The sequence below is a fragment of the Lepisma saccharinum genome, chromosome 15 (assembly GCF_977018435.1).
Source record: "Lepisma saccharinum chromosome 15, izLepSacc3.1, whole genome shotgun sequence".
Lineage (NCBI taxonomy): Eukaryota > Metazoa > Arthropoda > Insecta > Zygentoma > Lepismatidae > Lepisma > Lepisma saccharinum.
The window spans coordinates 16,611,400-16,628,393 of record NC_139243.1 but is presented as its reverse complement, the minus strand read 5'-3'; the positions used below and the strand labels follow the sequence as shown (position 1 = coordinate 16,628,393).

Here is a 16,994-nt window from a genome sequence, read left to right as displayed (position 1 = left end):
GATCAGTAGAGCATGCATCAAATTGAGCACTAGAAATGAGTAATACAGAACCTTACCTCATAAAAAAGGAAAATGTATGAATATAGATTTCCACATCCCTTGTAGTGCTCCACTGTCAAAAACTGCGAGTAAATCAGATTTCTCCAACTCATTGCTACAGTAAACACATCTTCATAACCAAGTGCACAAACAAAAACAATGCCAAATACAACTATTTTAATGCATTAACATGTAATAATTTGACGTTATTCATTGTCTAGGGCCTTTAACTATACTTATTCTAACACTACATTTTGATTCTCTCCTGATCAGGTGAACAAATTTCTATTTCTGGTGGTAGAATGAAATCTAAGACAGACTTGGGATTTGACTACAAATCCAATGTACTCAGCATGGCACCCTGGGAATTCTGTACTAATTTTGCTCCACTAATGCCACTATGTCTAATTTTTGAGGAGAGGTGCGCTGAGATGATTTTTAGGGGTTTGAGCAATTGCTATGAAGGATGCTTCTTTGAATTTCCTTAGGTTCCAATTTTGTTCTTTGTGTAGTACTGTTATGAAGTTCCACTTATTCTACACGATTCATTCCATACATGTTTGCCTATTTTAGACCCATTTTTAATTTTGCATGTGTGCTGCTTGTGTTAAGGATGTCTTCCAGAGATGAGGATAGATGAACACAAGCAGCACATGCACAAAGTGAAATAAATATATATATAATAGATAGATAAATAGGGTGAAAATAACCAAATAGGGATAAAGGTGTACAAAATCCTATTTTACTCCTTTCAAGTCAACATAAAACAAGAAACAAACATCAATATAAGAATCCTCAAATATCAGACTAAAAACGAGCATGACAGTAAGAATAGTTGGTAGAGCATCTGAATGACACACAGGAGACTCAGGTTCGATTCCCAGGTTGCGTGATCTAAAATCTGCCCGGCCAAAGAATCAACTTGAGGAAACCCAGACTTTGAGCCTCCAGTTCAAGGGGGGGGGGGAGAGCAGTGTTGCTACATGCCTGACTTTTGTCCAGTCGTACACGACATGTATTCCTGTCAACATGCACCCTTCGCTCGAATTTGAGAGAGACAGGGAATCGGAGACCCATTCGCTTGCTGCACTGCAAGAACCAATAGGCTTCTCTGTGCTTGGCCTTGTTCAGGGTGCCACCCGTTTCGAAAATGACTCGAAACGAAAAATTTGCCAATGCAGAATACCACGAGAATTTCCCATTACCATGGCAAATGGACCAAGCCGATAGGTTCATGTGGCCCTCCCTTTCTGACTTTCAACAGAAAAGATAAAAATAGAATTTCCAAGTCCATTGTTTGGCTGGAACCACTGTAAGGTCAGAATATTTTGGCCCTGTTCCTGCATAAAGCAGCTTGGGGGCTCATCCAACCTCAAATTAATGGGTAGCCTGGGGGAGCGAGAGCATGCTGCTGATTACATCGCCTCCAAAATGGCCAAGATCGAGAATGTGTGGGGCATCCTCTAAATATACCTTCATGGCATGGTGCTATGTGCAAGAGGAATTTTACCTTACCTTTTATATTCCAGAAAGCTGTACTAGCTTAGAAATGGAAACTGGTTGTTACAGTGTAGAATTTCCCAAAATTTTGTCTACCTGGTTTGTTTCTGATGAAAGGATAATACTAAAAGGTTCTCAGTAATTTTTCCAAGCCATGATTGGAAGGGGGAGATTTGGTGCACAATCCATGCGCATCACTCAAAAAAGAAATCAATGGGATAATTGTCACTAGGTACTGCCATGCTCATTTTCAATCCTTCTACTAAAGTTTTCTTCACCTACCTTTCTGTAGGATCTGCCACTTCTCCTTCCACCTCATCAGGATTCTCTACACTATACTTCATGTCTTTATCTTCACTTAAAAGTGAGGCATCATTGTCACTTTCCTCAACAGGAACATTTTGTCCAATAGGAACTTCAGGAGTTGTGCCTTCAAAGTGCATCCAACTATCATCACTCACACTTTCCACTTTACAAACTGAAGTTTCTTCCATGTACTCACTAGATAGTTTGCTGTCAACAGAATCATTATCATAAGGAGACACAAGAGATGATGTGGTTTCAGTCTTGACATAAGGTTGATTCTCAGGACATATATTTCCCAGAATTGTTTCTTCACAAACTAATGGATCAGCACTTTCCGCTTCAGACTTAATGAACACTTCCAGAGGAGAGAAACCTGAATCAGATGCTGGAGTAGGGGCAGTTTCTTGAGATGCAGGTGATTTCTGAAATAATAATCATATGGTACATATATTTTATGATACTCTCTTTGCCTTGTTCAAATCAACCCTTCCCTCTTTCTACACAAAGCAATGTGCAGTTTAGATGCCATCAACAAAGCAGAGCTGCTTCTGAGTTGCCAAGAATTGTTTCTTTAAACTAGGGATGGGACCGATTAATCGGTACTCTATCGGTATCGTCCGATATAGGCATATCGGTGTATCAGTTTATCGGTAAAATTACCGATTATTTTACCGATCCGATATATCGATTATTTTCTGATAATTTAGTGCAAAATTCTGCCATTTTGTTGTAATTTTTATGGATAATATACATGCCCTACTTTCTAAAAAAGTAAATGTCTAAATATGCAATTTCTCTTGCACTGCAGTCACCTTGAAACACACATTTATTAAAGAGGTCAGTGAACCTTTCAGGTTCTTCAAGGACTATTTCTAATTTTATATCGGATCGGTAGAATATCGGTTATCGGTATCGGTAAATTTTATATCGGTACTTTATCGGTATCGGCCAAATTTTCATATCGGCCCATCCCTACTTTAAACCTTAAATGACAAGAGCATTTTCAGCAGAAAGTTTAACATTACACAAGGTTTTAAATAAAAATTTATATCTTGGTAAATGAGTTATAAATTATAGCTTTTCTTTCTTTTCAGGACAGTCTAAGCTACAAAAGAATGGTCGAAAAAGATAAAAATATTTAGGTCATTCCATGTGAAATCAATAAGATCATCATCCTTACATTTTTTGATTCATTTGAAGTTTGGCACACTAGAAGGGTCAACTGAGGTAGGAAAATATGCAAAGTTCCAGATTCTTTTCTTTTGTATTTCCAAAATGACAGGGTGCAAAATGTTTTCAACATCTTGTTTCAACAACCTAGATTATATGTCTATGTCTGGGTAAAAAAAATACAACTAAAGGTGGTGCAAGGAAAAATTTTGGTAGCAATTTTCTCAAAAATGGGTTTTCTAATTTCTTTTTAAAAAAATATATACTCAACAACTGCGCAAAATTTCAAAAATTGGATGCCAATGGGATTCGGGGTTATGATAGATTTAGGTTAGGTTAGGGTAGGGCAGATTAGGAAATGCATGATAACATACGTATATTGATAGACAAATCCCTGTAATACAAAAGTAAAAGTCTAACAGAAATGAAATAAAATATAAATATATTTTTTGAATTAACATACATAAAGCTGATGTTTACATCAAAGTCTGGTTCTATTGGCAACTTCATTATTGGTGCACAGAGCGAAAAATGGAAATAGAGAAATATGTGAGTTTCAATCTAAAGTGCCTGAATTTTCAACAAAGCATGCCATTCAGGTTGTACACTGGTACGAGCCTCATTAGTAGTCAAAAATGACATATGCCTGGCCTGGAAAACTGTATGTCATCGCAATAGCATGTAGTACTGGGTAAATTAAGACTTGACGATGAAAATTACAGGCAAAGTAAACAAGTCAAAAATGTGAATCTGTGACACATGGGGTGACACAGTATGTAGCACACTTTGTAGACTGATTCTCATTTGTGCGTTTTTAACCTTTTCTAGTGATCTGGCGAAGGGAACTATACTGAACGCAACTCCAACTGGTGGCTGGGAAACAGCGAATCAGGGATCAGTTGAATTTTCTTCGACTGAGATCAGGTATTTTTGAGTCACAATTTACCGAACATTGTTTGCGGGATGAAACAAATGAGTGTTGCCACATGTTGCCAAACGTACCGTAAGGCGAGAAAAAGTCTTCTCGGGCAACGGTATTGTCAGCCGCAGAAATCAGCGGGGATTGATGGTACAACTGCACACGCGGTCCTGAACGATGAAGTTTCCGGAAGGGCCACCCACAGGTCGGATTGCAGGCAGACACACGGTCATACGCGTATAAAGACAACTGGCAAGAACAGAAGTACACTTGGCAATGTTGCATCAGGAGAGCGATGAGATCCCTTCAGGTTTTACTTTGTGACTAAGTTTGTTGACACTCATCGGACCACACGGCCCTGAAAATGATTGGGGGATAGGACGGACCAGAAATAGCCATCAAGGTAATAAACTGCCAGTTGGAGTTGCGATCAGTATAGTATGCGATGGCAGATAGTATTTCAGGTCAAGCATGTGGCATTTTTAGCTGCCAATGATTCTCGTATCAGTGTACAGACTGGCCGGTACACCTCTTAGTTGCTGAGAAGCAGGCAGCTAAAGTTTCAGAATTTTGCATAGATCAGTCATTACCGATGCCTTGGTAGTTGCCTGTAGTGCTCAACAGCAAAATGATTTCTCCGACACAATTCGACATTTGACCGATTCTTTTTCTGAAGTTCATAGATATATCTACATTCCATAAATAAAAAAGTTGCTACCAAGTCTCCTTTGCACTGAGCTATGGCGAAATTTTTAAATTGGGCAAGAAACAGATCCTTTGAAACAAAGATTCAAAATTACAGGCAAAATGTTTAAGAAGTCACTTCATTCTATGAGTCGAAAAATAATGTTGCAAACTCCCCACTTTACATCTACTCATAATAATCGCATTTACAGTGTAACCCAGATAATACATTTCTGAGTGGATTTGTTCATGACACATGATGTGGTTGCTACTAATGGTTGATGTGTAAGATGGTTTCCAACATTTCGTACTGAGGTGTTGATAGATTGAAGTAAAAGGTATGTGATCACTATCTGGAAGCAGTCATTGAAGCGAGTATTATTTCTTGAGGTTTTTTAAGTCCACTTTATGCACAGGAAGCCATATTGGGACTGAACCTACAGTTTAAAGTGAGATCCACCACTTTTGCCTCCACAGGGTATCAAACCCGGGACCCCTGATTACAATGTGACAACATTACCACAGGGTATTATTACTATTGGTGAGGATATTCACAGTGGAATTCAGCTTTTGGGTGGAGGAGTGGTGATTGTTTATTTTAATATTGAGGAATGTGGATCTGTTCCCCATGTAGAAGCCACCACAGATGTTGCAAATGAGAAGGATGAACACAAGGTGTGAAGTGTGGCAGGTTCCTTTTGAGTAGATGATAAAGTTGTGAGGTTTTTGAGTGGATGATAAAGTTGTGAGGATGTGAATCTGGAAAGTAACAGAGGTGATGAGAACTGAGCATGTACTGCAAAGGGTGTTGATTGTGGGAGTGTTTCGGACCAAAATAAGGATTACCAAGAATTGGGTAATAAGAAATACAAAGTCATACACATGAGACATGGGCATTTCAAGCTCATCCTTTTCACTGTGGACCTTCACAACAAAGATTACATTACTACATTCTTATTAATATGCCATGTGTAAATAGTGCTTGACTGTCTTTTGCATATATCATTATTTATTCTAATAAAAAATTAACTTTACCTCAAAACTCAACTTCCTTGTGTGCTTCTCTCTTGCAGATGACAGGTATTCATTGAGAAGTGTTTCTGATTCATGACACATGTTGCGGAAATCCTGGAAATCCTCTAGCTTGTCTATGCAGGAATTGCACACAAACTTCGGCAAACTGTCTTCCTTTTTAACCTGTAATGCAGAAAATTTAAGTCATAAGCAGGTTTGGGGCACGAGTATTTCAAACATGACAAATTTTACATTCATGAATAAACTTGTGCTTGATAGTTTCGCAAATGGTTAAAGTGCCATCTTTCAGTGACACAGAGCTTCTTAAATGGAGAACTCACCAGGAATATACAAAAGTTGGGCTTGTCAGCACTTACGGTTGTAACTTATTTAACCCTTTCGAGGCGGAGCCTCCAGATGACCAAAGTAACTGAAGGACGGTTGACGAATATTTCAGCAAACACATATCTTCGTAATAAATGTTCAATAAACAGGAAACTGAATAAAAAAAAAACAAGGAATCTTTTTGGCTTTAATCTCCAAGCATCCACCTCACATCTGCTGTCATCACCAGGTAGACTCTGATGTCATTGACGTGTCGCCAGGCAGATTGTTAAAAGACACAACAAAAGCCCACGTGTTTTTCAAGGCTTTATAAGTTAAAGGGCTTCGTCTTTCAAGTTCTAAACAAGTGTAATTTCTACGCAGTAAATTTGGCTCTGGAAGGAAGAAAGGGATTAGAGCTTTGTTTGTCCTGTTTTCCACTTAGCAACAGGCAGGGAAGTGGGAGGGGGAGGAAGCCTTTCTGTATAGCGTTATTCGAGAGTGCTTTTTGCGGCATCTGTGCCGCACAGGTGGCTATGTTCTTCGAGGGAGGGAGGAGGCATGGGTGAAATGTAACACGCACTTGCAGGCAAGGAGTTTGGCTGCACAAATCATTCTCCTGTTATCGGGCTATGAAACCTTGTCGTGAGAAGAAAGAATCTTTTGTGATGGCATCTCTTCGGAAGGAGAAATTCGTGACTTGTTGGAGGAGGGATTTGACACAGGGGATCAAACAGAAGTTGAAGATATACAGGGTGGTTCAGAAGATGATATACAGGGTGTGCCAGAAGATGATCGAGAAGAACCAGAAGAGGAAGGGGGAAGATGAAGAAGAAGTAGAGGAGAATGAAGATAGTGGTGATGCGAGTGCAGTGCAGTGGGAAAAAGTGAAGAGAGGAATAGATTGGGGGGGGGAGCAAATGTTCTTCCTTCTTTGGACAGCCAGGTGTAAGAGTTCGTGCCCTTGCGAACAATCCTACTCCTTTTCAATCTTTCAGTTCGGTATTTATCAGCATAATATTTGATATTCTCGTGGCTGAAACAAACAGATATTACGAACAATATCAGCAGAAACATCCGGAAAAAAAGGGAGAGGAACCAGTTTCTGTAGGTGAACTACATATGTTTGTTGAGATGATTCTGTCAATGGGGCATTGCTGAAATAATATTTTGAAGCAATATTGAGAGAAGGAAGGAAGCAACTACACTCCATGGTATGGACAGGTGATGCCAAGGGACCGGTTTATCCACAGTTTTCATTTCCTACATTTTGAGGACAACTCGAAACCTCCAGACAAGCCAGCTCCAAATTACGACCGAATGTGGAAAATCAAGCATGTTTTTGACATACTCAACAACAATTTCTCTAGTTTGTTACAACCCTCAAGAACATCTTGCAGTAGATGAGATAATGGTTTTATTCAAGGGGAGGGTAATATTTAGACAATATATTCCCAACAAACGGAAGAGATTTGGTATAAAAATCTTCCAGATTTGTGATTCCCTTGGATATACATACAACATGGAGGTGTATTTAGGTAAAAAGGGTACTGGGGGAGTGAGTAAAGATGTCACCCACGATGTGGTAGTGAATTTGTCAAAAAAAGGTAAGAAATGCTGGACATAAACTGTACATGGACAATTACTTCAGTTCGCCTCGTCTGTACAATGAATTGTACCAAAATGGAATTCAATGTTGCGGAACTGTTAGGGCTTGTTGACGTGGTATGGCACCCAATTTTACATGAAAGAAACTGAAACTCAAGAAAGGTGACATTACAGTGCGTGTGAAGGGTGATCTTACAGAAGTAGTGGCTCGTGCCTAAAATAACAGGTGAAGAAGTACATTTATAGGCAAGTCATTCACTGGGTTGATTGTACAAAAGCACAGCTCAACACATGAATACAACACACGATAGGAAACGTGAAATGCACACGCGGAACATCATCTCGCGAGAATGCAAAGATTTTGCCACAACCACTGGATGCAATGTTTTCTGTCGACGAGAGAACTGCTGCACCTACAAGGCGACACCCGTTCAAGGCCAACGCTAGGTGACGTCACCGTTGTCATGACAACCTGCTAAAGTCTTCCGCAACCTGGCGGCGTATTATTTGAGTATTATTGTGTGTGTTCTGCTGGTAAATAGTTTAATTTAACAAACAAATTAAAAATGTCAATATTAATTTGAAAATTAGGTGAAAACATCTGCACTTGTTGCACTTGGCCAGCCGCCACTGTCTTACAGCAGTGTGCTGGAAGGATAAAAGAAAAGTGTATGTCCTCACGAACATCCATCCACATCCTGGAGCTGGAAATTTCATTGATGAAAATTGTAAGTGCCCCAAGCCTCTGATCACTGAGGACTACAATAAGCATATGGGGTATGTTGATAAAGCTGATCAGATGGCAAACAGCTACAGCATTCGGAGGAAAAGTAGAAAATGGACGAACAAGATGTTCTTTCATTTACTTGATTCCTCAATAGTAAATGCACTTATCCTGCTGCGTCATTTACAGCCAAATGTGGAACCCAATAAATTCAGGCATGAACTCATTGCATCACTGGAGGAACATTCTTGCCAGGCCTCTGCGGGACCCTCATCAGATCCTCAAACTCCTGTTTCCAGTAGATCTTCCAACCCCTCGGCCAGTGTTCGATAATCACCATCCCAAACAAACCACTGACCCTTAGTTTGCGGTAAGTGGCGATGATGCAAAGTGTGCTACTCGCAAAAGAAGAGACAAGATACCAAATTTCTGTGTGAGGCATGTAAAGTGCCGTTGTGTATCCAACAGAAAGTGAGTGATACCAACCTATTTCCTTAATTTTATCGCTCACGGGAGAGAAGAAATATCTGTTTGCGGATAGAATTACATTGTCGAATCAGAATCATTACAACAGAAAGAGTACGTATGTAATAAAATGTTCATTTGTTTTTAATGTATACAATTTACTTTGTGAACAAAAATACGTTAGAGCATTCAAATTGGTCTACTTACGCAAGTGAGTATGTATTCTTACGTGGACGACGTTTCGGAAGCTTTACTGCTTCCTTCCTCAGGTTGTCGTTTTCAGCTCGGAATATCAAGCCATGTCAGAGAAGTGTCATGTAAGGATACTGGGTAAAAGGATCGGGTTAAAAACGCTTCATAGTGCTTGACCTATACAGAATTAAAACCACTTTGCTAAAAACCCCTTAAAACTCACAATAAAACATGTAAAACCACCGCTACGGTAAACTGGAGTGGCCGTTGAGAGCCTAAACTCCCTGTCAAGGTGAAGCGAGCGGGCAGATGGCACCGTGCAGCGGAGTGGTACTTCCCCTCCCACGATAGATCCCTCCCCTCTCTTTTTCTTCCCCTCGTCACCAATCCAAGGAAAATTCCCGTTCCACCTCGGCTGCTTTCATTACTTCCGATGTGACATGGAAGCCCATCGGGGCACTTTTATTATTCAAATTGTCCCACTTTTTAAAAAAGCTAATCCATACGTCATCTAAATTGCCCTCGTCCCGGTTCAGTTTATTTCTGTGTCCCGCGCATATCAATGCCGTTTCGTACATGTTCCTATCCAATTTACTGTTACTTTTTTTGACAACCTCTCTTTTTATTATTCTATGCCCACTGTTTATTATATGCTCTGCAAGCCCCGTTTTTGGATCGCTTTCTTTGATGTTCTTATCATGTTCGCCCCATCTAATACGCATGCTCCGGCCGGTTTGTCCAATATATTCCATCCCGCAATTGCATTCAATTCTATACACCCCTTTTTGTTCATCAGGGTTATCCCGAATTTTTACCCCCCTCTTATAATCCGTGAAATGCTTTTCAATATTTCTAGGTGCTCTCGTCCCGCATTTCACACCATACTTTTTCACTGTTTTTTCAATTTTCTCAGTGAGCCCTTTACAGTACGGTATCCCAACATAGTTAACTTTACTATCCAATCCTCCCTCCTCTTTTACCTCCTTTTCTAATCTGCTATCAGAATCGGGGTTCCCCTTTAAAATATTCTTCCTTGCTCTCCTAGCTAACACGTTCATTTCATATTCGGAAAATCCATTCTTCATTCCTACCTCTATTATCCACGATATTTCTTTTTCTTTTTCTACGGCATTATTGCATAACCTCTCAGCCCTTATGAAAAAGTTTAAATAAACATTCGATTTGACCCTACTTGAATGTTCCGATGCCTTATTAATATAAAGACTGCCTGTCGAGGGGTTTGTGAAACACCACTGTCTTTATCCCCTTTTCAGTTTTAGTAATACTTAGGTCCAGGTAGTTGTTATTACCTTCCACCGAATTCTCCCTAGTGAAGCTTATTCTGTCCTCTTGTTTTCCTAACTCCACAAAAAGGGTGTTAAGATCTTTTTCTTTTCCAACTACAAGGATATCGTCCACATACCTACAGTAATATTTTATGTTTTTTCAGTTTTTTTTCCAGATACTTTTTTCCCACACCAAGTTCTATTCAAAAGCGATTAATTTATTGAAATTACTTGTAAAATTTGTTAAATAGTTCACTTGAATTGCCATGTAAACAATTTGACAGTTGAGAGTATGTAGCTGTCAACACTGGTGACGTAATTTGAGCTGGACACAGGGTGCAGACATTCCTCTTCCTGGAAACACAAGCGCTCGCTTGCCCTTTTCCACCTTTGCCCCAACCCCTAATGTCAAATTTTTGATGCATTTTAAAATTCGTGAGATACAAAATAATGTGTAATTTAAGTGACCTACATGGAATTTGGAGCAATGATAGTAGCTTCTTTCAGTTATTTTATATTAATAATCATCAGTATTCTTGTGATCTTCTTTATATGCTCATGAAGACACATATTGGTTTTTGGTCTGCTGGCAATGTTTCTTTCTGCTTTCGGTTGCTTTTCAAGAAGCACTGAAGGCTCAGCTTTTCTGTGAGGGTTGAGGCCTGTTTCTCCAACAAGATCTCATGCATCACCATGTGATGCTCTGTGTTGCATTGGTTCCCTGTATTGGCTGCCGCAAGCAGAGAGTCTACTGCTTGCAACAGGCTGTTGAAGGAGTTGGAGGCTGTAAAATTTTGTGAAATCCATTGCGATGGAAACTAAATATGGCTAAAACATTAAGTACATTAAATAATATTCTAATAGTGCAAGCAGTGCTTGCATTGCTTGCACTACACCTTCGCCACTGATGTGGAAGTTCAAAATGAAGTCAAAGTGATGCATCTTCAAGTGATATTTCAAAAAGTCTTCAATCACACAATTAAAATCATTGTTCAGTTGATACTGATGTTCATAGAGAGTGTAATCATTCTTCCCATTGTTTACGTGGCAAGTTATGCTCTTAGATATTGGTGCTGCCTTCATCTGCGGCAAAGTCAGTATCAACTGAATGTGATTGTAACTGTGTGATAGTAAAATCACTTAGTTCAAGAAATTTCACAAAGGAACAAAAAACTCCATTATTTCATTCTCTTTACTGTGACAAATGAGTGCAGCACTACTTAAAAAAAAATGATGACGTGATCCCTTGGTTGTATGAAAATTTCAAAATTATTTTCTTAGCCACGTGTTCTGTTTTCCACAGAAATAAGTGACTTGAAGTCAGCTGATTGTGAAATAAGTACATGTTACAGCTTTGCAGCCTGTTACACTATTTCTGGGTAAAAAAATGCCAGCCCCCATGGTGGAGTGGTTAGCACCACTGGCGGTTTCAGGATTAGTGAACAAGGGGTACGATAAGCAAAACAGCACCCCCCCCCCCTCCCCCGTACTTATACAGAATGAAAATTGATTGCACAGTTTCACACAGTCTTTCATATATTACAATACCTTTACCAATTGACGTGACTACCGTACAATTTACTGCAAAAGGGAAGCAAGTGCAAAAGCAAACCTATTTTTGCGTAAGTGCATAACCTATTTCTGTTCACATTGAATTTCAATAAATTTAAAATTTCCTGCTTTTCTGTTGATCTATTGATAATTTTGTACAATAAAACTTGCTCGTGGATCTCTCTTCTAGTGGAATGTATTATACTATTTTTTTTCTAGCAATTTTATATGTAGTATCTGACTAACTAACTAACTCTCTAGCCTTCTTAAACCCGAAATTTCATGCCTGCAGCAACACAGGCCTTCCATCTGTCCCTATCTTGAGCAAGATCTATATACTATTTTCCATCCCTACCGATTTCCCTTAGGTCCATCTCGACGTTGTCCCTCCATCTTCGTCTTGGCCTTCCTACTGGTCTCTTACCATCAAGTTTCCCAACAAGAATCCTGTAAACTCCTCTTTCCTCTCCCATTCGTGCCACATGGCCTGCCCACCTAAGTCTTCTTGATTTAATTATTCTAATAATATCTAAACATGAATACAAATTATGTAGTTCTGAATTTTGTAACCTTCTCCACTCACCTGTCTCCTCATCCCTTTTAGGTCCAAAGATTTTCCTAAGGATCCTATTTTCAAATACTCTCAATTTATGTTCCTCTTTCAATGTAAGGGACCAAGTTTCACACCCATATAATACTACAGGCAAAATTACTGTTTTGTATATTTTAACTTTTAGTTTCTTAGATATTAAACGAGAAGACAAAAGTTTATGAAGAGAGAAGTAACATGCATTTCCTGAATTAAGCCTACTTTTTATTTCCTCTTTAATATAATTTTCATTTGTTAATATTACTCCTAAGTATTTGAATTTGGAAACTGGTTCAAACGAGTTGTTATCAATAATTAGATTTTGATTATTACCTAACACTTGGTTTCGGCCTGTAAGCATATATTTAGTTTTCTCTTTCTTAACTTCTAAACCTATCTCTTTAGCAGTTTTGAAAAATATTTTAGCATTATTCTTAATTGTATTCACATCATCCCCCAGTAAGTCTACATCATCTGCATATGCTAACAACTGAGTCACACCATTTAATTTTAGTCCTTCTTTAGTTTCGTTTACCTTCCTAACAGCATATTCTAAGGCAAAATTAAAGAGCAATGGAGATAATGCATCTCCTTGTTTTAACCCATCATGATTTGTAAATTTTTCAGACATATTAATACCCACACGAATTTTACTTTCTGTTTCACTGGTGCATATTTTTATCATACTAACAAGCTTCTTAGGTATTCCAAACTCTACTAATATATTATATAATTGATCTCTTTTGACCGAATCATATGCTTTTTTTAAATCAATGAATAGCTGATGGACATTTTGATTATATTCCCACTTTTTTTCAAGTGTCTGTCTGATGTGAAAAATTTGATCTGTAGTTGATCTGTTGCGTTTAAATCCACATTGATAATCACCTATAATTTCATTAGCATATGGGGTTAGTCTTGTTAAAAGAATGTTAGATAATATTTTATATGTTGTTGAGAGTAGTGAAATTCCACGGTAATTATTGCAGTTCATTTTATCACCTTTTTTAAACACAGGAACAATTATGGATTCTTTCCACTGTTGAGGGATTTCTTCTTTATTCCATATTAAACAAATTAATTTATGAATTTGACATATTAATGAATTTCCACCATATTTAATTAACTCAGCTGGTATTAAATCAATGCCAGGTGCTTTGTTATTATTTAGCCTTTTAATAGCATCTTTAACTTCAGTCAAGTTAGGTTCTGGAACTAAAGGTTCTGCTGTGTGTACTTCATTCACTTCTGATTTATCTCCTACATGGACATTTAAAAGGTCATTAAAGTAGTTCTTCCATCTATTTAGATTATCGCTTGGGTCAGCTAGAAAATCACCGTCTTTATCTTTTATCAAGTTTACTTTAGGTTGCCACCCCTTTCTAAACTCATTTACACCTTTATATAAATCTCTGATATTTTTATTTTTGCTGTTTGTTTCAAGTTCGTTAATTTTGCTTTTCAAGTAATCTCTTTTTTTACTTCTAAACGTGCGGTTAACTTCTCGCTTTATTCTATTATAATTGTTTAGATTTGTATCATCAGAGTTATTTAACCACCTAAGTCTAGCCTGATTTCTTATTTCTATTAGATTATGACATTCATTATCAAACCATGGCTTACTTTTTTTCGGTTTATGGTATCCTATACTTTCTTTAGCTGCTGATTCTATTGCATTACGTATGTGCTCCCAATTCTTATTTACGTCTGTTTCATTTATATTTTCATCATCATTTAAATCCTGCAAAACATCAAATCTATTTGACAGTTTAATTTGGTAATCTTTCTTAATTCTTTCATCAGTAAACTTTCCTGTATCAAATTTTAGAACTTTTAGATTTTGTTGCTTATGATTTATCACTGAGAGTTTTTCTCTTAATTTAGCAATTACTAAATAATGGTCACTGGCACAGTCAGCACCTCTATGTGTACGAACGTCAATTATACTAGTATGCCTTCTCTTATCAATGAGAATATGATCTATCTGATTATGAGTTTTACCATAATGTAGTATCTGTATGACGATTTTTATAGAAGTTTAATAATACACCATAATTAACGTTAAGAACTTTTTGGAATATACAGGCATATTTCTATATCCTACTAACGAAATTATTAACATTTAATTATTAAAAGTTAGTAATAATAATATAATTAATGCCTCTATATTGTTAATGTCTTGTGTATTTGTTATAATAAAAACCTAGTACATGATACGAAGTATTACGTACAATATTTTTCAATATGTGTTCTGAAAGACGAAAGTTAACTTATGATCGATCGTTTGATTTCTGTCCTCCTTTCCAAAATATTACCATCTACTTTACACTCTAAGCAGAAGAAATCTATCTTTCTCTTGTGGCGCCGGTGCTTATGGCTTATTGTGGCTTATTTAATTTTCCTCTATTTGTACTGAAATGTTTGTGCATGTTGAAAATACCAAGGTTAACAGTTGAGTTTACAAAAGAAGCTTACGAGGGCCGTACGATCTGAATCTATTAATGCAATGCAAAATATTAACATTTCTGCACAAGTTTTGTTCAACAAACATCCAAGTCAAGGTCTTGAGTTTCGATTTTTCTCACATAAACACATATTATCACAGAACCCTTTGTGTCTGGTTAAATAAAATACAAAATGCCCATACAATATCATTTATTAAATCTTAAGTTATTGAGAGACAATCAAAACATGTAACCTATTGCTGTTGGCCCTGAGAAGAAAAGTTCAAGAAATACAAAATCATTTTTGCAAACATCTTCCCCATTAGCTACCGTCTTAACCCTGAAAATTAATGAAATGTCCAATTCTTGCAGCAATATTTTATTGTGATTTCAAAAGAAAAAGTCAGGAGAGAAGCAAAGACAAAAACAACACTAAACCTGACATAACTAATGCTATCCAAAATTCAAGTGTCAATATCTAGTTTCGAAACTGGAATCGCAAAAATTTGTTCACTATGATACTGTTCGCGAAAAGTGTAAAAAAATGATTCGCTAGAAGTAGGCCGTTTTTCAATTATTTCAATAACTCACCTGATTTCGAACGTTCCAGAAAATTATTCATGAAAGTAGACTCACGCAAGGTAGCCTTTTCCTGTTCTCTCTGCCTTTTCCTATTTTCTGACCCTGACAGTTTTTTCTTTGCTGTACTCATTTTCATTGGATGCAAAAATGGAAAACCATAAAGAAAAATTCAGAAATATACAAACTGTTAAGACCGTACACTTCTAATGCATGCGATTCACTCACTAACAGACCACAACTGAGTATCCGAAGGGAAGCAATACTATGAACTATTTAAAAAGAAGTTTATCGTGCTGCTTATTGTTGCGGATTATTAAAATGTTCAAAAATGTCTGGTAACCCTTCCGAACAGCCGCCTGCCACGTTCTGAAGCAGTGAACGGAATAAGAAACACCGACAATTGAATTCGTAAAAGTGAGAATGGATCAAGGGATTGTTGACGTTAGAGGACAGGTTCCACACAATTGTTGACATTTGATTGAAGCAGCAAACAAAAGGAACGATCTTTTGGCATTTTTCCTATTATATATATCTCCAAAATGTTTCAGTCAGAACTTTCCAACATGGAAGTTGCATAGCAACAAATATGCGCAAGAACAAGAACAAGTTTACCCCAAACCAAAGGACGTTTTCAGTAAATAAAATCCGGCTACGTTCTGCCTTCATGGCACCCCGGCATCCTTGAAACAACAGGGGGTACAGCCTTACCATCGTACCCTCCACCCCCTGGAGCTGCCTGGTGGTTGGCACATCATGCTAGGACACCAGGGGTCCTGTGTTCGAATCTCATCCTGGACATGAATGTTTGTTAGTGTCCATTCATCAATTTCATCATATATCACTCATCCCATTTTCACAAATTAGCCAAAAGTGACACAAAAAGCACAGTAAAATAAAGCAAATCAATCAATCAATCAATTTCTGGGTAAATCTTGATAATAATCTATACTAATGTACCTCCTCTAATGTAGGCTTTTGGAAATTCATGATATTTTAACAGCTTGTGGTAATTGAAGATACTGAGCAGACACTAGTCAATGATGGTGTTATTATCAGGCAGACACTACTCAATGGTGGTGTTATTATTAGGCAGGTGCTAGCCAATGATAGTGTTGTTATTAGAAATACATATAAACTCTTGAGAATGTCATGTCATGCCAGAGCACCGATGTGTGTTCATATAACAATAAATTGGTAAAAAACATTGAAAGCAGCCTCGGATATGGCAAATTTTATGAATGGTGGTCATAGGCATCAGAAGGAGACCAAAAAAAGGGTACCTGAATTTTGATATTCTTTTACATTTTGAGATCGCGTATGGAAATTTTTAGTATATATATTTTTTTAAATAACAAGTACAGTATGGGTTTCTTAAGGTTTGTGTTTTCTGTATCACATCTATCATTAACAGAATATAAAATATGGCATCATAAACAGCACAGCGATATGGTATACTCAGACATACAGAGGTTGTTCGCTTTATATCCGACCATTGTCGATTCGGTGCTGCCACCTGACATATCATGCTGGAACTATGGGTCTACTGGTGGGAGCAGTGTTGTGTCTGACCTTGTAGGTGTGTGTGTGTTGGTAGTGA

At 37.7% G+C, this 16,994-nt stretch overlaps 1 protein-coding gene across 7 annotated transcripts in view; it reads right to left on the bottom strand.

Annotated features, from left to right (window-relative positions):
- The window catches only part of LOC145999616 (uncharacterized), a 120,717-nt gene that overhangs the window by 97,579 nt on the left and 6,144 nt on the right, over nt 1-16,994 (bottom strand). For all 7 annotated transcript variants that reach the window (XM_083136698.1, XM_083136696.1, XM_083136699.1 and 4 more), the window contains exons 2-3: nt 5,654-5,815; nt 1,822-2,267 (exon numbers count right to left, since the gene is read on the bottom strand). In XM_083136698.1, the coding sequence (XP_082992824.1) occupies nt 1,822-2,267; nt 5,654-5,815 (608 nt within the window). The remainder of the gene's footprint in view (nt 1-1,821; nt 2,268-5,653; nt 5,816-16,994) is intronic.